The 26,094-nt window shown below is 37.4% G+C and overlaps 2 protein-coding genes across 4 annotated transcripts; both read right to left on the bottom strand.

Moving 5' to 3' along the window:
* Positions 1–207: 207 nt before the first annotated feature.
* On the bottom strand, positions 208–6,377 carry LOC126780204 (autophagy-related protein 13 homolog). Of its 3 annotated transcripts, XM_050504471.1 has the most exons (7): positions 5,951–6,375; positions 5,204–5,552; positions 4,929–5,115; positions 4,678–4,840; positions 4,361–4,552; positions 3,960–4,277; positions 208–435 (listed from the first exon to the last, which is right to left on the bottom strand). In XM_050504471.1, exons 1-6 carry the CDS (start codon positions 6,146–6,148, stop codon positions 3,996–3,998), a joined length of 1,371 nt encoding a protein of 456 aa, XP_050360428.1. In that variant the 5' UTR covers positions 6,149–6,375; the 3' UTR covers positions 208–435; positions 3,960–3,995. The 3 variants fall into 3 exon arrangements, with proteins under 3 accessions (XP_050360428.1, XP_050360429.1, XP_050360427.1); XM_050504472.1 differs by lacking the exon at positions 208–435 and having other exon boundaries at positions 2,864–4,277; positions 5,342–5,552; positions 5,951–6,377; XM_050504470.1 differs by lacking the exon at positions 208–435 and having other exon boundaries at positions 2,864–4,277; positions 5,951–6,374.
* Positions 6,378–17,587: 11,210 nt separating this feature from the next.
* Positions 17,588–23,271, bottom strand: LOC126780685 (ubiquitin-conjugating enzyme E2 G2). The gene is made up of 5 exons (XM_050505315.1): positions 23,008–23,271; positions 20,982–21,063; positions 20,176–20,294; positions 19,896–20,036; positions 17,588–19,824 (listed from the first exon to the last, which is right to left on the bottom strand). Exons 1-5 carry the CDS (start codon positions 23,051–23,053, stop codon positions 19,700–19,702), a joined length of 513 nt encoding a protein of 170 aa, XP_050361272.1. The 5' UTR covers positions 23,054–23,271; the 3' UTR covers positions 17,588–19,699.
* Positions 23,272–26,094: the final 2,823 nt, after the last annotated feature.

Genomic DNA, 26,094 nt, shown 5'->3' with positions numbered 1-26,094 from the left:
GCGTATATTTCATAGGAGTTAAAAGTTTATATATGGAGAGGCCGTAATTTTTGAAGTAAGAATAATAAAAAAGTAATAAAAATTAAATTTAATTAAAAAGCTTCTGATCAAAAATAAAAGCATAGCAATTTGTAATTTTTTGAAATTCAACCCCAAACGGGAGAAATGGGGCAGAAATATTAGAATAAAAAATGCTTTGATCTGATTGAATTTTACAGTTTGTGTTTCTTGATTGAATTGATAAACAAAGTTTTGAAAATTCTATCCAAACGAGTGGAAGATTTTTTTGGTTGTGATGGCTTAGATACTTGGCTTCTTTTAACATATTAGCTAAAAACTTCATATTCATACAAGTGACGTATTGCTGGTAAAGTGCAGCGTCCGGCTTATTTGTTTCTACCTGGACCGCTTGATAGCTCGATCATGGGTCAGCATCTTGAACACAAACATTTCATGAACTGTATTAAACAGTATAATCAATGTTTCCAAATGACTTCTTTTGGAGCTAAACAAATTATCTAAGATGGACTTATGTGCACTTTCAAAGTGCAATGTGAGGACCACTTATTTTGTAGCCTCGAAGCTTTACCTCAACTCTACTCGGAATTCCTACACATTTATTATAAGATGTGCTCGATGAGAGGTGGGTTTTCAATCCAAGAATACCATATATCAGAATATTTTTTCGAATTTCAAAGAATATAACAGTAACAGCCTGTGAATGTCCCACTGCTGGGCTAAGGCCTCCTCTCCCATTTGAGGAGAAGGTTTGCAGCTTATTCTACCACGCTGCTCCAATGTGGGTTGGTAAAATACACATGTGGCATAATTTCAATGAAATTAGACACATGCAGGTTTCCTCACGATGTTTTCCTTCACCGTCAAGCACGAGATGAATTCGAGTTATAGTTGTAGTTGAGAATATAGTTCCCTCTTAATGTGTGCTTCTCCATGACAATCAATCAAATAAGTCTAAAAGCCAGTCATTGTGTTCTGAGGACTGTTCTCATATGGTCAGTTTTCTGTTGCGTGCTCCAGAGTGAGCTCTGCGAGTAAATTGGTAATTTTAGTCCCAAAAGGAAACACCGCGAGTCGTTTACAAAGACGTGAGGTTAATAATTCTATATTAATTATAAATATTTTTTTCAGTGAGTTAAATAGGTTTTTTATACTGAGTATTATAGAATAAATAAATATTTTATGCTTGATCATTACTACAGCAATAACTACATCCAACGGGGGGAATGGATGAGGAGGGGGGGGGGGGGTATTTGAGCTACATTATTGTAGATCGAAAGACATGTTTAAAATAAATTTTGTTTCAACCCATTTAGGTCATTACAAAATATTTTAAGTCAAACTACAGAGACTCCACAGTGAGTTCACAGATGATTATTAAAATAATAATCATCAATCTAAATTAATTAAAATAACGCTTTAATATATTTTTTTCCTAACCAGAGTGATATTTTATGTAGTAAAATCACGTACTTCTTTACAACCAATCATTTTTAGTTATATTTGAGCGATTCCGATAGCGGAAAAGTGTTGACTTATTCCCGGTTAACAATACTAAAGAAACGATTCGTTCAGTTCTCACGACGGATAGGGTTATTGCTCACGAGACGCGATTGCACATATTTTTTCGCTTATTTCATCATCTTCGAAAAGCCTCAAATTGCGTTCAACATGAAGCTATGGTCCGAAATGAAAGAACCTTTATGAAATTAGAGTATTTGCACTCGACACTATTGACTTTTTATCTTAACAATAGAGATCACGAGGATCGAGGTAGACGGAAAAATATCTCCTGAGGTCGCCTTATTGCCAATCAATTATTGTCGATCACTGTCGCCAAATCGCAACGTGGCTGATTTGTTTGGCTGTGAGAGAGTGAAACCTGTTTTTGTGGCTGCGGAGTATTTTTATATAATTTTAATAGTGCTAGCACTTTTATCAAGTTTATTTACAAGGTGCGTATTGTGTCACTATAGTGTTATATAAATGCAGTTTGATATTAATTTTTTATTTTTTTACTATTAATAGGCCAGCGTTTGACCGCTGACTTGCCTGATGTTAAGCATCGACACGGTCTAAGATGAAGCACGCTTGCCTATAAGAAACCTGTTTACTCTGGATTTGAAGACACCAACATTGTACCTATCGGGAAATACGCACTCGGGCAAAGCATTCCAAAGTTATGATGTTAAATGAAATTTCAATTATATTTGTCTTGAAATCTTTAAGGAGTGTTTCTAGTCTTTTTACTGGTGGTAGAGTTTTGTGCAAACTCGTCTGGGTAGGTACCACCCACTCATCAGATATTCTACCGCAAAACAGCAGTATTTGGTATTGTTGTGTTCCGGTTTGAAGGGTAAGTGAGCCAGTGTAATTACAGGCACAAGGAACATAACATCTTAGTTCCCAAGATTGGTGGCGCATTGGTGATGTAAGCGATGGTTACCATTTCTTACATGCCAATATCTATGGGCGTTGGTGACCACTTACCATCAGGTGGCCTATATGCTCGTCCGCCTTTCTATTCTATAAAAAAAAACGAGTCCGCCTCTTTTGTTTAACCCTTTCTTATCTTTTAATGACTTTTTTACATTATCTGATACTATACTTGAGGTCACTTCGAGGATCCGGTCGCGGACTAAGCTAAATTCACAGGCATGACACTGTCTATGACTGGGAACCATGCTGGTCACAGCTTACAATAAAATAATATTTTGTTCATGACAAGCTTTCAACTACAAGAAGCCTTCCTAATGGCACGGAGATTATTTTATTATATATTCTTGACTCCGCAAATCGGAACTGAATGTAGAAGACAGGGCCAGGTGCAAATGAAAAGTACAAGTTCTACAACGCAACATATATTCAAACAGTGCCCTGAGAATAAAACGTCAATATATTTATAACATCTGTCAAATGCTTTAAAAATACGTGTACAGCATGAACGTTCACAACGTTACGCAGTACTACACGCTTGTAATACAAACATCAAAGGCCCGCGACAGCACACAACTCACAATCGTACATTACAGCTCCACAAGTTCACACTCGGCGCTCACTGGAATGGTCCTGTCAGACAATCTTACGACATTGAGCAACGACACTACTAAGACGCATTTCGTTATCGTATACGTTACACTATAAATAGGTTTTAACATATAAGCGATAAGTTCAAATGTAAACTTAGATTATTACTGAAGCGAACATTGCCAAATGTGGTATAGACTTAAGTTGCGCACAGACGAGCACACGCGACATACACACATACACACACGCACACACACGTACAGTTCATATTTGATGCGAATTAAATATAATAAACAATTTAACAATATCATTAAGAAAACAATAATTTATTATAAATTTACACTGAGATTGAACTTTAACCGAAAGTAGTAGTATTTTAATAAGCATGTGAGTCCGCCGCCAGTGAAGGCCAGCAATGAACGTCAACAGTAACATAAACAAACAATAATTTGACTAGCAGCGTTACGCACGTCATGAGTGCCGAGCGCGGCGACCGGACGAACTCTTACTAAATACTTACTCTCGCAAATATTAAAACCTAACGTAATACGCTAAAATATCCGATTGGCACATAGGCATATATTTATAATTATAAAATAAAATCCCTCTTCCTTCACATAAGGCACCGTCGGATACCGTTCATTTAACGATCGATCTACAGCAGTCCCGGGGCTCGGCTGAGTCAGTACAATCTTCGCTGGTACTTCGAACTACAATAGACTTATTAAAACTATCAAATATTCTCATACTTCATAAAATGCAATAAACAATCAGCGAAAACAGAAGTACGAACACTATGACCGACCGCATTTACAATAACTTCGTATATATATTTCCAACTTCTCGTAGTGTATATATAAAGAGCTAATACATAACGTTCGGATTAGCCTACTTTTAACATAAATATTCCTTACTGCTTGCCTTTCTGTTTCTACTCAAACGATGCCGATTTATATTTGCTTCTTTTTCCCGGCAATGGATCCGATGGATCGAGTCCTCCCCTCGGCCATGTCGGCGGCGTGGTCCGAATCACTGAGCATGGCGGCCAACATGTTGTCAAACTCGGGCACGGCGTCCTCGTAGGCGCGCAGCTGCCGCGCCAGGACGTCGCGAGCCAGCACGTCACGCTCAGGCGCCGGCTCCCACGCGCCTGCCGCTGCGCGCGCAGCCACGCACTCCTGATAGAAGCTCGCCAGCTCCGTCATCGGGCTGCCGTCGGCGAACGGGAAATCCTGCATTGCACCGCGACGTTTCACTTCACACTTCTTACATGTTATAACAAAAGGTATATATTATATATAAGTAATATTATTACCATGAGGCTGGTGTACTTGTTGCAGTCCCTAATCCTTGGTACATTGATGGCTTTACTGGCGCCGGCCCGCCCGCTACTGCAGCCCGCCACGCTAGCCTCGGCGCTTGCACACGCGCTGTCGATCGCAGCCGGACAGCCCGGGTCGGGCCCAGCCTCCGACACGCATTCGGCTAGAGAGAGCAGCTGCATCTTCTACATAACACAAATAACGTAATACCTCGCAAAATTTGTCGACGACTGCAATATTGGGCAAGCATGCAATCGTAATAAAAAACAAAACATCCGTGACCTGTTTAAGTTACATAGTTGATACTAACTTTATCCATTTTGTCCTTCTCGGCAAGGATCCACATCATAGGAGGCTCCGGTGGCAACTGCTGGCTGAGAGTGTCGTGCAATTCCTTCATCTTAACAGTGTCCACAAAAGCTCCTGCTGTCAAGGGCTTGGAGAGATCAATTTCTTTCTTTTCATAATATTTTCTAAAAAATATTTATTGTTGAATTGGACTTACATGTATGAGACATTAATATATTAAACATAACACACTTCCATGAGTTCACTTGTTACCTGGGGCTTTCCTTAGGGAAATGATCACTTTTAATCATAATGCCACCACTTGTTGTGAGTACATTTTTTTCAATAGGTTTCCTGTCCTCGGGCAATATTGTCATCTTTGTCCTGTATACAACCTCTATCTGGATTGTGCCTATTGGAGTATGTAACTCACTTACTTTAATTGTTTTATGCTTTTCTCCTGTAAATTTAATTTCAAAATTCAGAGTGAGCTCAAACTTATGACAATAGGTTTACTTGCGAAGAATGTTTACTTTTTTTAGAATTACCTAATAAATCTAAATTTGGTTTCCCACCATAAATTTTATGAGAAATAATGTATGACTCTTTATTTTGCAATCTAGATAATTTGTATGCAGGTGTTATCCTTGAAATACTTAATGTAGACTTAAGCATAATACTCATACGGTAGTATATTGTGGAAACTGAGCTGATGCTAATATCGCATCCAGGTGCCATGCGCACTGTCCACAGCTCTATCACCATCTCATCTCCATCACTTGTCCGTAGGAATATTTCAATGCACAGGACATTTGCCAATGCTTCAATAACTTCCCCATTTATTACTCGTTTAGTGTCAGTATTCACTTCGGGCATGTCTGGTATGGACAAATTGAACTAAAAACAGAAACATTGTTTTATATCCATTGAAATGTAATATACAAGTTGTCACCAGTAATTTATTATCAGAGCCCAAGGGTGTAAGACAGCCATTTGATAAATTCTCTTACACATGTACATGTGTTAAATCTCACCGACATTCTAGATAGTACTACTTGTTGAATAGATATTGATGGGTCCTGCTGCTTACAGGGACTTGTGATGACGCATTGGTAATGTTGAGAATTAACAATTATATTGACTCAGCAAAGAAATATGTAGAAACATATGAAATATACATTGTATAACGAGTGGCAGTGCTATTGTCAAGTTGCCACTTGACAATAGCATATGCCTATGATTCTCTACTTGGTAAAACGTTGTCCAAGCTGTTGTACTTTACAGTCCATACATACCCATTGCAAGCTGGTAGGCGAAGGTGGCGGGCCATCATCCGAGGGTTTGATTACATTGCAGTCGTGAGCTATTTTTTTTCCTTGTCTGCTTTGGACAACTATTTGAGCCACTTTCAAAGTCAATATTTTTGTAAATTTAAAAAGTTTTAATCGATCTTGCATATCAGTGTTAGATGAAGCCATCTTATAGTTTTTCATTAATATATTTTTGTAAAATATCAAACACAATAGACAAATTTACGCAGCTAATAAAATTGATAACATTGAAGCTATTTCATTAGTTTCAGTTTTGATTAATTTGAATAAATTGTTTTATTTATTGTTTATTAAGGTTATATTATATAAAATTTAATATTACTTGAAGAACACAAATTATTTTTTTCAGTTATAAAAAACGTACAGAAAAAAATACTATACTATTATCGAAATATAAAATCCAGAGTATACAATCACTAGGTACGTTTTAATGGAATAGACTTCACTTCTACATTCTACAATATCCCATACACAGATAATAAAGAAAAACAGAGCAACAGATCAACACACTTTAACTTGACACTAGTTAGGTCCCTATAGATATTTATTTATTTATTTATTTATTTTAAGGACCACTAGTAGCTACTACATGTTTTAATGACAAATGTAAAACAATTTAGTGAAAATAGCTAACATGTGAAGCTTTTTAAAGTAGCCACAACAATTACAATATTTGTTTTAAAAATACATTAACACATAATTATAGCAACATGAGTAGAAAGATTAAAAAAAAAAAATAAGTCCAAATTGGTACAAATTAAAGACCATAAAAAAATAAACATGCACTTAATAAAATTAAAATTAAAAACACAAATAGTTTGAATTGATATAGGTACAAATTAAAATTAAATAATTCATTAAATTCATGCAAAGTTTACGTTACAAAAAATTACTAAAAATATACTAATTAATACAAAATAAAATTAAGATAACATTATTTATTATTTATTTATTTATTTATTATTTATTTGCATCTCTCAACAATTCTAGCGCCCGTTTACGATAAATCATGGCAGAGTCATTAAAAATATCTAGATCTTGACAAAAACCATTGTACAACCGTGATGATCTATCTAGGCATTGGTGCATTACATCCTAATTTCGTTTTTGATATTCTGACATCAAAAGTGCCCAGAAAACTACGAACATTGCGCCTTGGAATACGATAGTATATCTTTTCAAGTAAGTAAGTAGTAAGTACAGTCGATCTCATTACGAATTATCTTAAATAGGAAAGAGAGATCTAATAATTGTCTGCGTACAGAGAGACTATCCATATTAAAGTCTTTCAAGAGATTGCTGTAATTTTTATTAGATTTATTGTATGAGGTTTTTTTGTTTCTGGATAGATGATATACAAATCGCTTCTGTATTCTCTCTATACGCAGACGATGTACATTGTAACAAGGATTCCTCACAACACTACCGTACTCCAGTACACTACGCACGTAAGCGTTATAGATTATTTTTTTCGTGTTATTCGTGAAGTGTTTACCATTTCTAATTAAAAATCCTAACGTTTTGGAACTTTTCGTAATTATTTTATTGATAAATAGTTACCATTTGGTATTAATTTTTTGACAGGTTTGATTGGGTGAGTTTGATCCGTAGACAGAGAAACATTCTATGTCTACGGTTAGATCACTACTGTATAAAGTAGTATAATAGTTCGTACAAATTATTATTTTTTTTTCCATTATTCTGTTTCTCTCGAAAATCAACCAGTGATTTTTTTTTTCAAATAAAACGTCACAACATTTTGATTCATATTACCGTCTCCATGAAAAAATATTTGATTATGCCTTTTGTTTGCATGTCAGAGTTACGTATTACCACCCATCTGATTTTTTTCACCTGGCAACAACATTTATTGCGCTAGAACTCGGCAACTATTAATTTTACAAGAAAAAGGTTTTTACAAATTTGTAGGAAATTTTATGTTCTCCAACCTTTTTTTAAATTTGATTTTTTTAACTAACTATATCTCGGAAATTATTAACAATAGAGAAAAAAGTTAAATATTAAATATTTATTTCATTGCATGACAAATCGTCAGTTAAATAGAAAAATGATATTATTTAAAAAAGCGCTAATTTTACATTTAAAGATTTAAATTAAAATTTATTTTTCGCCCTATGTTTGATGTTTACCTATATAAGTGTTATATATCATTTTAAAAGTATTTTCATGATCATGATTAAGATCGTGTGTTTATTTTTATTTATTGAATAAAATGAAGGCATTTGTAACAAGAAATATCATTTTTCTACATAATTAGAAAAATATTGCAACAAGTATTTTCTTAAAAATTAAGCACAGTACGAGAAAATAGGTTTATTTAAAAAATATAATAATGTTTAAGTAAAAATAGAAAGAACTATAAATATAAATGTATATTATAAAAGAGGAAGTATTTTGCGAACTTTGAAAAGACCTCCAGCCAATCTTCAACTGAAGAGTTTTGGAGTTTTATATATTTATTTGGATCTCCAATTAAAACATTAACTTAAAACTAACTATGCACAACCGATTACAGGAAAACACAGCATTCCCGTATGCGTATTTTATTTATATTTATCTCCTCAAAATTTACAGTTACAGTTACAGTTACACCATTCCCAAACACAATTACAAAATATACAAATCAAAAATAAAATAAAAACAGAAAATACAAACATTTAAATAATGAACAAAAACAAACACAACTGTACTTATCAGTATAAAAAATAAACCAAACTTATTAAAAAAAAATCTTACACAGCCAAATATTCTCCGTCTATATTAAAATAAAATGCTTGGTTATAATCCTTTCTTGGGCTTCCTTGCTATGCTAATTGATATTGCTTTTCTAAGTCTGCTATCTTCCTGTTATTTATAAAAATAAGTTGACGTGTATCTTTACTAATCCTATTAAATCATTTTAGCTCACACTTACCAGTACACGTTGGTTTTATTTCTCTATCTTTTATTTGTTTTTGCGGTTGAATTTTTGATATATATAATATAATAATAAATATAATATAATAGCTTAGCTTTATTTAATCTCAATTCTTCCGTTTTTCGTTTTTTCCGCTTTTTTGGTTTTTCTTGTTCGACTTCAATTATTTCTTCTTGGCTTTTAACCGGTATAACGGTTTCGTCTTCAAATGTCGTACATCCGGCAAGATATTCTTGAAGAAAATTGAGATTCGTCAGATGAAGACGTCAGCTTTCTGATTATCCAAGTATTCAAATTTAGTAGTACTGTCATCGTCATTTTCTTCAAAGGAAATATCTGATTATAATATTACTTTATGACTATTTGCATATATATGGCAAAATTTGTGAATCGGTAAAATAATTATTGCTACTAAGATTCATCATATTAACATTACTATTAAAACTAAGAAAAGGATGCGTCCAATACGCATTTAAATTTATTTACACAGGCTGGACGTTGATAGTGTCACATAGTTTAGCCGTATTTGCTTCCTTGCTGGATCTCTTATATAATACCAGATTGTTAAATCATAATCTATGCCGATGACAATTCTTTACTCGTTCATAGGGATACTTGGGTCGAGGCACGCGAAATTGGTTGTCCTGTAATCTACTGACACTCAATATAGAAAAAACACATTTTATTACTTTCAGTTCAAGATACTCCTTACCACAATTATCTTTTTCATTAGTTGCTCTTAAATGTTCTGAGTTCCAGTACAATGTTCCTTGTAGCTGTGAATACGTATCTCGTGCTAAAAGTATTCAGTACCTGGCGGTGACAATTGATGAAAATCTTACTTGGAATGAACATATTCAATCTGTGATATCACGTGTGAGGAAGATTACCTACGTCTTTAAGAGACTGAGAACATCTGTTGGCTTTCACGCTCTGAAGTCAATTTACTTAGCTCTTGTTCAATCTGAGATCTCCTACTTCATAGCAGTGTGAGGTGGTTCTGTCAAGACCATCATGCTTCGTTTGGAAAGAACACAGAGAATAATTTTGAAGGTTATGATCGCAAAACCTATGCGTATTCCCACATAGGAATTGTATCGCATATGCAAGGTGCACACAGTGCGTCCAGTTTGTATACTTTTGACAACTCTTAGGCTACACATGCACATGTCCTTCGATCCTAGACTTGCTCAAAATAAACGTGGAGCTGCTCGAGTTCGCGAGACTGCATCACGCGTATCTTTTTTAATAGGTCAACGATATGTCTGCCTAAGTTCAGTGCTGTATAATAGAATAAGTAAAGAGATAAATATTTATTCACTGAACTTTCGTCAATGTAAAATACATGAAACTAACTTAAGTTATGATGAAGCTGAAGATTTAATTAAAATTTTAATCTGAAGTTACCCTACCGAAATGATTCCCTTGTCCTTTTCCTTCCACAAAACAATAATTACATATTATATTTGAAATCAATTTCCTTTATTGTTATTTTAATTATTAAATTTATTTGATTATTATTATTATTTAAAATAAATATAAAAAATTCTAACAATCATTGTTTTGGGTTATATTGCGTTGATAAAGGTGTACAAACAGCGATCAGTTACAGATTTATTATATGTATAGATTTTGTCATTGTGCGTATGACACTACTATAAACACAAAAACGTTACATTTTCTATACATACTAATGTATACAATGCCTAATTACACAATGCTTGCTATTAGCGTATTATGTAATATATATAAAGAATTCTGATGTGTGGTACACGAAACTCATATAAACTTTGTCTTAGAACGAAAATGTTTCTTCACTCATACATTTTAGAAATTAAGTTTCGCAAAGATTTGTTTGGGATCCCTTTTTTTTTCTGTAATGTTTGCTATTGATAAATTAATTCCACTGACACTGAATTAGTTTCCTTTCTATCTTAAATGTCATGTTACAATTATGTTTAGCTAATGTAACACGGGTTGTTTTATATCACATTATTTTAATGAAGTACTTTAGTTCTAAGTTTAAGTGGAGGTGGAGTCTTCCTATCGTTCGCTCTCGAAGGAGCAATTGTAACGATCTCGCAGAATCACCAATTCCTAACGTCGCATAGGCGTCTTAGGTTTAGACTTTAGAGGGTAAGAATCCGATTTTATATATTTATCAAATCAAAATCAAATCAACAGCCAATCATTGTCTACTGCTGAACATAGGCCTCTCCCAAAGGTGCGCCAAAGCTCCCTGTCCTCCGCCTTCCGCATCCAGTTGGTGCCCGCCACCTTCTTAAGGTCATCGGTCCACCTGGCTGGAGGGCACCCTACGCTGCGCTAGTCTGTTCGCGGTCTCCACTCTAGGACTCATCTGCTCCAACGGCCATCGGTCCTACGACATACGTAACCAGCCCACTTCTGCCACTTCAACCTGCTAATTTTGCAAGCTATGTCGGTGACTCCGGTTCTTTTCCGGATAATCTCATTTCTGATCTTATCCTTCAAAGATACTCCGAGCATAGCTCGCTCCATAGCACGCTGAGCGACTTTGAATTTGTGGACTAGTCCCCCAGTTAATGTCCACGTTTTGGCACCGTATGTCATGGCAGGTAAGACGCATTGATTGAAGACTTTCGTCTTCAAACATTGCGGTATAGACGACTTGAGGACTTAACGAAGGTTGCCAAATGCTGCCCATCCCAAGCGAATTCTTCGATCGGCTTCCTTCTCGAGCTTGTTCCTACCGACTTGTATTATCTGTCTTAGGTAGGTATATTCACTAACAACTTCGAGAGGTTTCCCCTCGACGTATAACGGTCCCGGCACGACATGCCTATTGAACATGACCTTGGTCTTGTCCAAGTACATACCGAGACCGACACACCGGGAAGACTCGCCTAGGCTACTATATCATCGGCAAATCGAAGCTGTGAGATGTACTCGCCGTTTACATTGACTCCAAACCCAGTCCAATCTAGCGTCTTGAAAACGTCTTCCAACGCGTTGGTAAACAGTTTCGGGGATATTACATTCCCTGTCTCACCCCTCTGCGCATGCATGGATCACCTTTGTCTTACAGTCCTGGATGTGGACAGTCATTGTAGCGGCGTTGTACAGACATCTCAATACCTCGATATATCTCCAGTCGATATGACATCTCTGCAATGAGTCGAGCACTGCCCAGGTTTCGATGGAGTCGAAGGCTTTCTCGTAGTCCACAAATGCCATACACATCGGCTGATTGTACTCTTCGGTCTTCTGCACAATCTGCCGAACAGTATGGATGTGGTCCACAGTGCTGTAGCCTGATCGAAAGCCGGCTTGCTCTGGAGGGTGGAACTCGTCAAGTCGTCTGGCGAGACGGTTCGTGACGACTCTTGAGAACAGCTTTTACACGTGACTCAGGAGGGAGATTCGTCTGTAGTTTTTCAAGAGAGTTTTATCACCTTTCTTGAAAAACAGTACCACCTGACTCTCGCTCCACGTTTCCGGGGTCTTGCCATGTTGGATGGCGGAATTAAAGAGGCTTGCTAGCTCTTTCAGGACCGGAGTCCCGCTTGCCTTAAGCAACTCTGTTGTGATTCCGTCCTCTCACGGAGCTTTGTTGTTTTTAAGCTGTTCTAGAGCCGCCTTAATCTCGCCTTGGTCAACGACCGGGAAGCTCCTCGGAGTAATGGCGCGTAAGAGGGGCGCGCTGGTCATCAATACTGATTCCCACGGGTTTATCCGATCTTGAAGAGAACAACTGCCCATAAAACCTCTCTACTTCTCCGACAATCTCAGGCCTAGAGGTAACGACCCCACCATTTTCAGTTTTATGTTTTGTCAGACGTGGCCTCCCAAACTTGAGGGCGAACACTTTCGATCCCCGAATCCCCGATCACTTTTGCTCAATCGCAGCCTTGATGGCACGGGTATTGGAGCGTCGGAGATGGCGTCGCGTCAGCGTTTTTATTGTTCGGTTTAAGGCCTTATCTGACAAAAACGATGGTAGTTCTCGTCGTTTTCTCATGAGCTCGAGTGTCTCAGCAGAGAGTTTTGGTGCGTTGTCTCTTCTCTGTGGCGGAAAACACTTGCGGGATGTGTTTTGCAGTATTTTGACTAGCGTGTCGGTTTTCTCATCAATGCTGCTTACGGTTTCCAACGCGGCGAATTGATTTTGAAGTTCCATTTGGAACTTTTCGGAGCCTTGAGCAGCTTGGAGCATGGTAGGTCGGAGCGTAGACCTCATCATTCTCGATCTTTCGGCTTTGAAGTTGATACTTAGAGTGCCTCGAACCAAGCGGTGATCACTTCCGGTATTAAACCTGTTGATCACTGAAACATCTCTAAATATGTGCCTTTTATTCGAAATGATAAAGTCTATCTCGTTCCTTGTCACGTTATCGGGGCTTCGCCAGGTCCACCTCCTCGGAGGCTTCTTTTGAAAGAAAGAATTCATCAAAAAGAGCCTCTGCGCTTCAAGAAAGTTTACCAGCATTTGCCCCCTGTGATTTCTGCAGCCCAAGCCGTAAGGTCCGACTTTCGATTCACCGCTATCTTGTACTACCACTTTAGCATTAAAGTATCCCATAACAACATTGTAGTGGGCCTTCGAGGTGTCGTTGAGGGCCTTTGCGATGTCCTCGTACATCGCTTTGACCACATCATCAGAGTATGTCGAAGTTGGCGCATATACCTGTACGACCTTCAGGGAGTACCTGTCCGAAAGTTTTAGGACAAGGTACGCTACACGGTTCGACACTACTGATTTCCACAATGCTGCTAATGAGATCCTTTTTGACTAGAAAACCGACACCACCCTGGGAGAGGTTATCACCTTCGCGGGAGTAGAGTAACTTACCGGACTCTAGAATTATCGTGTCCTCCCCCTGTCTACGGACTTCAGATAACCCCAGTATATGCCAGTTTATATGACTTAACTCTACTTCTAATTCGGCGAGGTGATGGTCCAGCCTCATCGAGCGTCCATTGTACGTTGCCATGTGAAGTCGTTTTATATGGTAGCCTGCCGTGAACCGGTGATTCTTAGCACCCCCTGCCCTGACGATACCGCGACCGCTACCTTGGTCGGGCCTAGCGAGCTTGCCGGTAACTAGGGGCATACTCGCCGCGCTAGGCAGACGTATTGGCGAGCGCAGTAGGGGGGTAAGATGTTTATGGGGAGGGACGCTGCTGCCCATCCTCCCTTTTCCCCGTCCCTCAGTCGCCTCTTACGACACCCACGGGATGAGATTGGGGGAGCCGATAACAACCTAGGCTCTCTACCGTCAACCTCACCTGCTCGTGGTACATCCTGCTAATCAACGAACGAGGCTCTGGCGACCGAAATCATGGCGGTATAACCACACAAATGCTGGAATCCGAAAATGCAAATCCTGATAGCGGGCAGCAGCGCTATTAGTGAAAGATTTCCAGCCACTGCGGTCACCAACCCACCTGCCAAGCGTGGTGACTAAGGCAAAAACCCTCCTATGAGCGACGACAAAAATTCACGGCCCCCAATTCCCGGTAATCACACTATCCCTGGCCACGGTACCGGCCATGGTGACGGTGCGATGGGGGGTGCTAAGAATCCCCGGGCTACGGCAGGGTACCACAAACGGCGACTGTTTCTGACCACGTATAATGGACGCTCTCTGCGGCTGGACGAACATCTGACAGAATTGGAAGTAGAGTTAAGTCGTATTAACTGGGATATAGTAGGTCTATCAGAAGTCCGAAGACAGGGCGAGGACACGATGACACTAGATGCCGGTCACTTACTCTACTTCCGAAAAGGACACCAACCATCCCAAGGTGGCATCATCTTTTTGATCCACAAGTCACTCAGATGCAATGTCGTGGAGGTTGGCAGTGTGTCGGCGAGGGTGGCATACCTTGTCTTAAAGATAACCGAGAGGTATGCCTTGAAGGTTATACAAGTGTATGCCCCAACGTCTACATACACTGACGAAGAGGTCGAAGCCATGTACGAAGACATAGTGAAAGCTATGTCTCGTACCAATACCTTCTACACAATTGTTATGGGTGACTTCAATGCCAAAGTGGGAGTACAAGAAGATGGTGAATCGAGGGTAGGAAAATTCAGCTATGGGCGCAGAAATCATCGGGGACAAATGCTGGTAAACTTCCTCGAGGCTCAGCGATTATTTCTGATGAATTCATTTTTCCAGAAAAAGCCCCAAAGGAAGTGGACCTGGCGAAGCCCCGATAACATAGCGATGAATGAGATCGACTTCATTTTATCCAATAAGCGCCAAATATTTAGGGATGTCTCCGTGATCAACAGGGTAAACACTGGAAGTGATCACCGCCTGGTAAGAGGCACCCTGAATATTAACACTAAAATAGAACGATCGCGGTTAATGAAGTCGACTCTTAGACCAACTCTGCCTCAGGTCGAAGCTGGTTGCGAAAGCTTCCAGCTGGAACTACAGAACCGATTTGCCATGTTGGAAGCCAGGCAGGGCATTGACGACGCCACCAATGGTCTGGTGCGTGTCATCCGCGAGGTAGGCCAAAATTACTTTCGACAATAGAGCAATGGACGTAAGTCGAAGCTCTCAGGCGAAATTCTGAACGAGATGACGAGGAGACGAGAACAGCAGAACATGACGCCATCTGAGTGTCAGGCACTTAACAGGAAGGTTAAAAAACTAATAAGGCGTGACACAAGACGAGCGAATACCCGGAATATTGAAGATGCTATAGCACTCAATAGGGGTTCAAAGGTTCTTGCAAAGTCACATACCTCCTGTTGTCACCTGACAAAACTCAGAACCATACAAGGCACAACCGTCACCTCAAAACCAGAGATTCTAGCTGAAGTCGAAAAGTACTATGGCGATTTATACTCATCACGAGTACCTCCACCTGAGTCCCACAGTGCGGATGACCCACGAGCCAGACTAACACGCCATCTATCAGACGATCTTCCCGACATCGATTTGGGCGAGATTAGGATTGCTCTCGGGCAACTTGGAAACAACAAGGCTCCAGGAGATGACGGAATTATCTCAGAGCTTCTCAAAGCAGGAGGCACACCAGTTCTGAGAGAGCTGGCTAACATCTTTAATTCCGTCCTCCACAATGGTATAACACCGAAGATATGGAGCAGAAGTGTGGTGGTGCTGTTTTTCAAGAAGGGCGATAAAGCTCTTCTGAAAAGCTACCGCCCCATTTCACTTTTAAGCCATGTTTACAAATTGTTTTCGAGGGTAATCACGAATCGTCTTGCCCGAAAATTCGATGACTTCCAACCCGTGGAACAGGCTGGGTTTCGAAAAGGCTTCAGTACCGTAGACCACATACACACACTAAGGCAAATAATACAGAAGACCGAGGAATATAATCAGCCTCTATGCCTAGCGTTTGTGGACTACGAAAAAGCCTTCGATACCATCGAAACCTGGGCTGTCCTGGAATCCATGCAGAGATACCTAATTGACTGTCGGTATGTCCAGGTGGTGACGTGTTTGTACGAAGCCGCAACCATGACCGTCCAAGTACAAGATCAGAGCACAAGACCAATCCAATTGCATCGCGGGGTAAGACAGGGAGATGTAATATCACCGAAACTCTTTACCAATTCCTTGGAGGACGTCTTCAAGACGCTCGATTGGAACGGACGCGGCATTAATATAAATGGCCAACACATTACATATCTGCGATTTGCCGACGACATTGTCATCATGGCGGAGACTCTGCAGGATTTGGAAGAGATGCTAAACAGCCTGAGCGATTCTTCAAGACAAGTAGTCTCGGGATGAACATTGAAAAGACCAAAATTATGGCAAACCGTCATGTATCCCCGAGACCAGTGGTCGTAAATGGCTCTCCACTTGAAGTTGTGCAGGAATATATCTACCTGGGCCAAACTATACAACTTGGCCGGCACAACTTTGAGAAGGAGGCTAAAAGAAGAATACGTTTGGGCTGGGCGGCATTCGGGAGGTTACGTCATATTTTTGAATCGTCGATCCCACAGTCGCTTAAGACCAGGGTCTTCAATCAGTGCGTCCTACCTGTAATGACTTACGGTGCCGAAACGTGGACACTTACCGTAGGACTGGTCCACTAATTTAGGGTCGCTCAGCGAGCAATGGAACGCGCGATGCTTGGGGTTTCTCTGGCAGATAGAATCCGAAATGAGGACATTCGCCAGAGAACTAAAGTCACCGACATCGCGCTTAGAATTAGCTCGCTGAAGTGGAAGTGGGCTGGTCATGTCTCCAGGCGCATTGATGGCTGATGGAGCCGACACGTGTTGGAGTGGAGACCACGCTTAGGCAAACGTAGTGTAGGACGCCCTGTGACAAGATGGGCCGACGATTTAAAAAAGGTGGCAGGTTCGGGATGGATGCGGACTGCCCAAGATCGGGATGGTTGGCGTTCTATGGGGGAGGCTTTCGTCCAGCAGTGGACGGCAAAAAGCTGAAAAAAAAAAAAATTCTAAGCCGGTACATTTATATATTTAGTGTAGTCTTAACCCTTTAAATAGGGCAACCAAAAAGCCAATTAAATTTAAATTGCACAGATTACGCTTTTGGAAGCACGACAACAAGCTGCAAAGCAGTGATACAGAGATCAGTGAAACGAAAACATAGGGTTTCGCAGAGCAAGTAGAAAAGTAGAGTAGAGGGAGATTTGGTAAGTAAATAAAAGTAGCTTCATACATTATATTATAAATAATTTATTTTTAAATAGATGCAGCTCCAGTTGCGAATTGTATACAAAAATATAACAAGTGTAAATGATTATTAGCTAGTCTCAGTCGCAAAGCCTGAAATATATTACATGACACCCTTCATATTGTTGAAAATTAAAATACAGATAGCCCCGTCGTCGTCATCTTCGTAATATTGTAAATAGACGCTCTTAAGATTAATCAATTCGCGCAGCATTGATACTTACAGCGGCTAACGCGGGTCGCTTTTAATTGACTTCATATTTTTTGCTTTACAAAAATTAAAAACGCATTTAATTTAAAATAAAATTGTCCTCAGTTGAAAAATTGCAAAATTTTATTGAATCTATTTATGATTTTGACTTTAATCAGAAAATCAGTTTAGACGATTAAAATCGATTTCGATTCAGCAGTTAATCACCTCGTGTGAACGAGCCCTACCAATTAACTGGCCGGGTATAGCTCATTTATTGTCAATTAATTGTTTCTTATTTTTCCTACTTTATCTTCACATCTATAGCTGCGTATAGTTGCGACTCAGCACGGAATACGTTTCGGCGTGGACACGATAGTCTAAACTGCCAACACAATACAAGTAAGTATCGCTGTGGCAGGCGGCTGATAAACTTGCTTATTATTTAAACAAAATAGTTACGCGTCATATCTACAAACTGCGACCGACTGAGCTAAACGGAACGCAGCGCCTGCACTTGGAAACCGTTGCTTCATAGCTTGCTCACCGTTAACGTCGCAAGTATATAACGCTATTAGGCTTAATCTAACGCGAGAAGCAACAGTTTTAAGGATATATTCTATGGATAACACGCTTTGTCTTACGTTTAAATAACAGTCGAGATGCAGCTGTTAAGGAAATAACATTTACCGCAAGATGAGGTAACATTTATTGTCTCACGATTATTTGATATCGCTAGTTCAATAAGAACGAGCCGTTTATCCACCACCTCTAAATATACAAGTTCAATTCGCTAGGGTACTTCATATTTGTACACAATTATACGTATATATATATGAGTCTGATCCATTCCGCGAAGTAACCGACCACGGTTAGGGTGGGCCGCACCTCCCGGCTGCGACCAGTACTGCTTAAATATTAATCATTTTGCTCTTCGTGTAAGTGTAGCACGCAAATATAGCGGACGCTTCGAATGAAAATAAATAAAAAATTGAGTAGACTAACCTAGTAATGGTCGCTAGTTTACATATTCATACGTAACACGAGTTAACGACCCGTCTCGGCCGAGGAGGCGACCGCCGGCTCAACGACGGCACTGCGGACACACCACGACATAAACGGCTCACTCCTCACATCACATTTCAATGTATAATCTTTGCACTAAATACTTTGATCGATATATAACATTGTTTTTTTATTACACTTATAAATATAATGTTTGGTAATGTGTAACAGAGACAGAGATATATATCATATGTTGAACACATCGCTATGACTGCATTTTATACAAATGTCTGTGAAGTTTCACGACACAGTACATGTATTTTTTTTGTAAGACGTGAGCGAGCTTATATAGTAAAGAAATATAAATAATAGAGAAGTGCTAAGTCATCATCTGTTCTCATGTTGATGAGTTAAATAAATAAATAAGCATATACGCCAAAAAATATATACGCGTCATGCGCATGACTATTATCGTTTACTTATTTTTATTTTGATTAAAAAAAAAACAATATACTACACAAAGAACCTAAGCCAAAATATAAGTAACTGCTAAATAAATAAATTTAATCACGTGTGGCAACTACTTTTTTTTTTTAATATATAAGCTAGCACTTGACTGTTATCACGCCTGATGGAAAGTGATGATACAGTCTAAGATGGAGCGCGCTTGCCCAGAAGATGCGTATGCACTCTAGAAACTACTGTTAGGGTATTCAGAACTGACCAACGACCATTACCGGTAGGTTGCTATCTCGCGAAGAGTTCGTGTCTTCGATGAATAACGTCAAAAGTAGAACATAAATGTTGTATTTGCATGTTTTCTGGAATATTACGACTATATAATACAATTAACACTTTATTTCGTCTAAATGTATCGGCCGACCCGTACAACACGGGGTACTACTCCGGCGGCGGTAGACCTAGCGTTTTTCTAACCAAACGCTCCGCTATTTTATTGAATTGCTCGCGATCTTCTCTCCACATCTTCGCGGCATCAACATTAGCTCCACTTTCATCGTTAGGTTCTGAAAACAAAAAAAAAAATGTAATTCACGCTCTGGGTAACAAATCGTAATGATTACATCTCATGTCTTACCAGCCAGCATACTAACGACCGAAAGCAGAATTTTTTCAACGCTCTGCACTGGCGACCATCTCTCCGCACTGCTCTCGTACCCCATTGGGTCGTCTCCGGGCGCATGCAGAATAGATATACACACCCTGCCGTCTGCGTAGACTGGAAACGAGAAATAAAGTAACAATGCTAGAAAGTAAAATGTACAATTAAATTTTCTGATGCTCGATTTATAAATTATACAAAAATTGACATGCCTGAATAAAATTTTAGTACTCAAGTTATTTCAATAAACACTTACTATTTGGGTGAAACATTTCACAAATAAACTGCATCTTTGGTGGACTAAGAGGATAGTCCGGAGGAAAAAGTAGTTTAGCTGGAAATATACCACCCTCAAAGCAAGTTCCTTCTGGTCCCCTAAAAACAGATGTATATTTGTTTATGTCTTTTTCTATAACATCGCCATCTCGCGTCTATGAGATCTTATCCTCTATTAGACAAATGAAACTTAACACCAATATTGTTATAATTTAACCTCTATTAATCTAATTGGCCGAGGGCTATTTAAATAAGAAATATAATAATAAATAAACAAATTTAAACCGTAACAGCCTGTGAATATCCCACTGCTGGGCTAAAGGCCTCCTCTCCTCTTTTTTGAGGAGAAGGTTTGGAGCTTATTCCACCACGCTGCTCCAATGCGGGTTGGTGGAATTCACATGTGGCAGAATTTCAGTGAAATTAGACACATGCAGGTTTCCTTACGATGTTTTCCTTCACCGTAAAGCATGAGATGAATTATAATCACAAATTAAGCACATGAAAATTCAGTGATGCTTGCCCGGGTTTGAACCCACGATCATCGGTTAAGATTCACATGTTCTTACCACTGGGACATCTCGGCTTAAACAAATTTAAAAGCTGTTGGCTTCTGCTCAAAAACACAAAATAAACAAACATAGTCTTGAATTGGTATCAGGTAAAACTATGTATCTAGTTACAAAATAATAATCATAAAACTTCATAAGAATCGTATTAATGCAATCATTCAATCATCAATTTAACTATATTACTTCAACAAAAAAAAAGTGTTTTAGCACATACGTTATTAAGGCTTCCCATTCGAAAAAATTTTCTTCATTGACAGGTCCTGCTATAATGCCTTCTGGAGGATTTACGGTCAGTTCTAGAACAAAATAAAGCATTAAATTGCTTTTGATATATTTTATAGAGGAGCCACAACAATCAGTTTATAACAAGTTATTTACAGACCTTACTGTTATTGCTAAAAATAAGTTAAATAATCTATACTCTAAACAGTAAAGGCCTGTTAATGTCCCACAGCTGGGCTAAGGCCTCCTCTCCCTTTTGAGGAGATAAATATAAATAAAATAGAAGTGTTCATCTGTGATTTCAAAATAACTGCCTTTTAAAGTTAATATGGCTATTTGTGATTTACCAAAACCAAAACAACATTTTTATTATTTTTGTCTGTCTGTAAGTTTATAAAATATATAAATTGAAATAACTGAATTATTATGAGAGATATTTCAAGGTTCAGTTTAGTCTTCATTTTATTCAAATCGGTTGAATCTCTCAAAAATTATAAAAACATACATATTTTTGTTGTTATCTATATAATAATGTTCTCCAGACCAATTTCATGCCACAATGGGCAATCTCAAGAGAGATTAGCCAACTGCGCAGAATATAGTGCACAAACACAGGTGCACTTTCTATTCCCTAACTGGGCCGCTACAGATAATTTTTGTCAAAAAAACTTAACTGGTCTGACCTGGGATGTTTATATGTACATATTCTCTAAATAAACTTCAATACATACTTCTAAGTACACATAACAAAATGCAAAACACACAATGTCTTAATATCTCCTAGGGAGGTGAAAGTAATACTTCTTTTCATACAAATATCACTATGGGAATGAAGTTTATATAAAGAAAAAATATTCCATTATTGTAAAATGTACCACTTAATTGGCAGTCTCGAAGCTTTACCTCAAATCCTACAGATTTATTTTAGGGTGTACTCGAGGAGAGGTCGTTTTCAGTCCAAGAATACCATCCAGGAGAATATATCATTTGAATTTTAACATGTGTTACTTGGACAGCTTTTATGTTGCATGCTCCAGATTGAGCTCTGTGAGTAACTTAGTAATTTTAGCCCCAAAATGAAATATATATATTTAGTGGTAGAATAACTGATGAGTGACACCTACCTAGATGGACTTGCAGAAAGCTCTACCACCATTTACTCCATTTACCACATTTAAAGAGGTGCTTCAAATAAGGTTCTAAAAATAAGGTTTTCAGAGAGTTGTATAGTTTTGTTTCATCAGAGTTTGATCAAATAAAAAACATATATTCATACACTTGCATATTTTCAGTATTAACTATATCCAACAGTGTGGCTGGATGCTGGGGTATTTAAGCAACAGAATTGTAGCAGAAGACATGTATAAAATAAATTTATCTTCAAACCGTTTAAGTTACTATAAAGTTTACTAAGTGACACTACATGGATTATTAAAAAAATAATCATCAATCTAAAAATTAAAAAAGTACCCTTAACACACATAACCAGAATGACATTTCATGATTCTTATTTTAAAATCACAGACATTTAAACAATCATTTAACCTTTACTTATACTTAAATGCGAGCAAATGGGCAAAAGCTAGTTTTACAATATAAAACTGTAATTAACTAAGATGGGAAAAACAAATTCTACCTAATGTTTAAATAAGTAAATTTGCAAAATGCCATCAAACATAAAAAAAAATATATTGTTTTCAAAACTAGCCTAACATAATATAAAAACTACATTGTAAAATAATATTTTAGTAGTGCCTATATTATTTACCCCAGAGCCTAGAGAGTCATGTCCTCAAATTCTTTTAGTTTTTGATTGAACAATTTTCACTACAAATTTTTAGACATTTATGCTTTATCCAACTTTATCTTAAGCTTGGAATGTCTTCCAATGTGAATATATAGGTATAGCAAGTATCTTTTAAATTGTAATAATGTATACTAGTAAAATAAGGTCGTATTTACAAATATAGCTTTACCATTGAAAGTGAAGATAAATTAAAGTTAACATAGAGACTTACGCTTGTATTCGGCCATTAGCCTCCTTAAAGCCGAACCAGCCATCATTACGAATGAATTAGGGAGTTCGAAACTCCGCACGTAAAATAAAATTTGTAACTACTGATAATTAACTTGTTTCATTAAATCTTTTTACACTTCTAACCGTAAATTCGTAATTTAAGAAAACATAATATCTAATGATCTCAAAAAGTTAACACATCACAGGGCACAGGGAAACGTAGGTATTAGGTAAGTAACTATTAAATACAAGTGACAGGCAAGTGACAACGTACACTTCTTAGTTCTTAGGTACTTCTTGTGTCATTTAGACCATAGACTCATGATAACAAGTTGCCAGTTGTCATTGTGACATCATACTTAAATTGAAACTTGTTGGTGAAAGTCCAAGCAAGATCTACAAAGCCAATGCTTTAAAGTACAAACGTAAATTTTTAACCATTTTTTGTCGTGGTAGCTATGATCTTAAAATATTTTTGGCGTTTTAATGCTAGTTGGTCTAGCTGTGCAACGTGTAGGAGGCACACACTTTTATCTGCGTGAGCAAACATTATGTTCATAACATGTCGGAAGAAATCCTTCATAGTGGAATTCCTGATGTCTCGACGAATGACGTATTATATGATTTAGATTTTCCGCTTTTGGGACTTTGAACCCATAAGGCAGGTTAACAATATTCTTTCCTAGACTGTTTGCATCTAGTTGGTTGAGTATTGGTGAGACCAGAGAGGAGAAAAAGGTTGATTGTGTGAAAGACAATATTATAGATGAAATGGGTATAAATGTTAACGTGACTGATATAGCAGAATGAAGAGAAAACACTGCAACCCCAAGTATTATGGTGAAAACTTCGGGGAATGATGATTTGTTCTGTCTATTGTTCATTGTCATTTTTAGTTTTTATTTGTTTTTTTATACAATAATGCTTAAAACACCCACCCAATCCATGGGTGCTTAACAGTGTAATCGTGAATATGGATGGTTATCGCAGCGAGAATTAACACCATGATTTATGCAAAAGTATGGAGCCCGCTTAGGAGCTATTAATAAAAATATTCACTGTACAATAGCAAAAGAAAAGCGGCAACATATTTTGAAATTAATATAAATATGCTTTTTTGTGTATAATTATAATTATCTTCTCAAATGTACACTGTAGATTAATGTTTCCAATAAATATATTATATGCTTTTTGCTTAAATTCAATATTATACTTTTTGATGTAATCTACATTTGACATATTGAATGCTAAAAAGGCCTTATAGGTAAGAACGACTTACATTTTATTAACAACTAAAGAGAGTCAAATCATTTCGATCACATCACCCCCGTGGAGTATAGCTCGTTAATTTACATTATGCTGACATCATACAACTACCACAATATGTTTCGGTTAGAATTTTTTTTAAATCTTTTTAAATATTGCTTTGTCAATAATAATATTTTTTCTAACTGCCTAATATACTTAACAAATAGTATTTACAGATTGGGCAGTTAATTATAGTATTTTTGTATTATTACGTCCACTGAGCCATTAAATCATATATATTTAATTTCCGTCAGTAGGTACTTCTCTTCTGGTCAACATTTGTAATTCGGTAGGCCTCGAAGGCTCGTAGGCCTAAAAGATATTAATGTTAACTTTAAATATCACGAAAGATATTTATAAAATTTTAAAAGTGGAATTGAATCTAATGTGGAACAGTATTACAGATTTTTCTCGATTACAGTGATATTCTAAGTTTAAAAACAAGAAGAAATATGAGCACCATTATATGGAAAGAATTACTGCTTAGGAATATTCTAAACAAGACAAGCTATAATAGAATACTCGGACCATCAGCGGAAACGGTACTTATTGATATTTTCAATAATATATAATATAAGGAAGAGCCATTTTTATAGTTATTACTAACAATAAATATGTAATAATGATGTATCTTTTTTAATTTCAGCTGGTAAAAGAAGTTAATTTAGCAGACAAAACGTGTCTCATAACAGGTGCGAGTGGCAGCATTGGATTAGAAATAACGCGATGTCTTAGCCTCCGAGACTGCAACGTTCTCATGGCTTGTCGTAATGTATATAAAGCAAAAGTTCTTGCTAAAAGAAACTGCGAGAAAACTGAGAAGCTCACTTTTTACCAAATAAATTTAACTTCCTTAGCTTCAGTCAAGAATTGTGCTGATGAAATACTCACTAAAGAAAAGTATACCAAAGTTACTTTTTAATTTTCATTACAATCAGTACTATTTTGTTTCTTACGAGTCTTTAATTTTAGATATCGATAGAAAATTGTATGATGTATTTAATGTAAAGTAAAATTTATTTATGGTGACACTATTCCCTTTATATTATTTTAAATGTCAAATATTCTTAATGTATACCAGCATTGCTACATAATCTATGCTTATTCGAATATGTTAATATTATTAGTGTTCATAATGTTATAGTGTGTTTTTAGAAAAATAGACATAGTTATTTTGAATGCTGCAACATTTGGTTTACCTTGGACAATAACGGAAGACCAGCTTGAAACAATATTTCAGGTCAATTTTCTTAGTCAATATTATTTGCTAATATGTCTCGGAACAATTCTTGCTTCGGATGTACGAGTTATATTTACTTCGTCTGAATCTCATAGGTAGGTTTTCCTTTATTTATTAAATTAGAACTGCTTTCATAAGAAAAGAAAACTTATTGTCATCTCTTTCAGCGAACTACATCGCGAATAAAATAGATAATCCCCCCCCCCTCGTTAATTTTTATACAGTTCTTTTAGACTTCGAATCTACCGTATTATACATAATTTATACAATTTCTCCGAATATATCGAATGTAATGTTATTATTTTCTATTCACAGAAATATAAATTGGCCCTCATCGCCATCTTTAGAAAATATATCACTTCCGAAGGACAAATACACTTCTATTAAGTCCTATAATATATCGAAGTTATGTGGATTACTACTGATGCATTATTTGAGTTACCAATGGGTTAATAGTAAAAAATCAGTTTTTTGTGCTCATCCTGGCTCCTTTATCAAAACCGGTTTATGCTGCAACTGGTGGGCATATGAAGCACTTTA

The sequence above is a fragment of the Nymphalis io genome, chromosome Z (genome assembly GCF_905147045.1).
Source record: "Nymphalis io chromosome Z, ilAglIoxx1.1, whole genome shotgun sequence".
NCBI lineage: Eukaryota > Metazoa > Arthropoda > Insecta > Lepidoptera > Nymphalidae > Nymphalis > Nymphalis io.
Note: the sequence above shows the minus strand (reverse complement) of the source record. Positions and strands in the feature narration are given on the sequence as shown.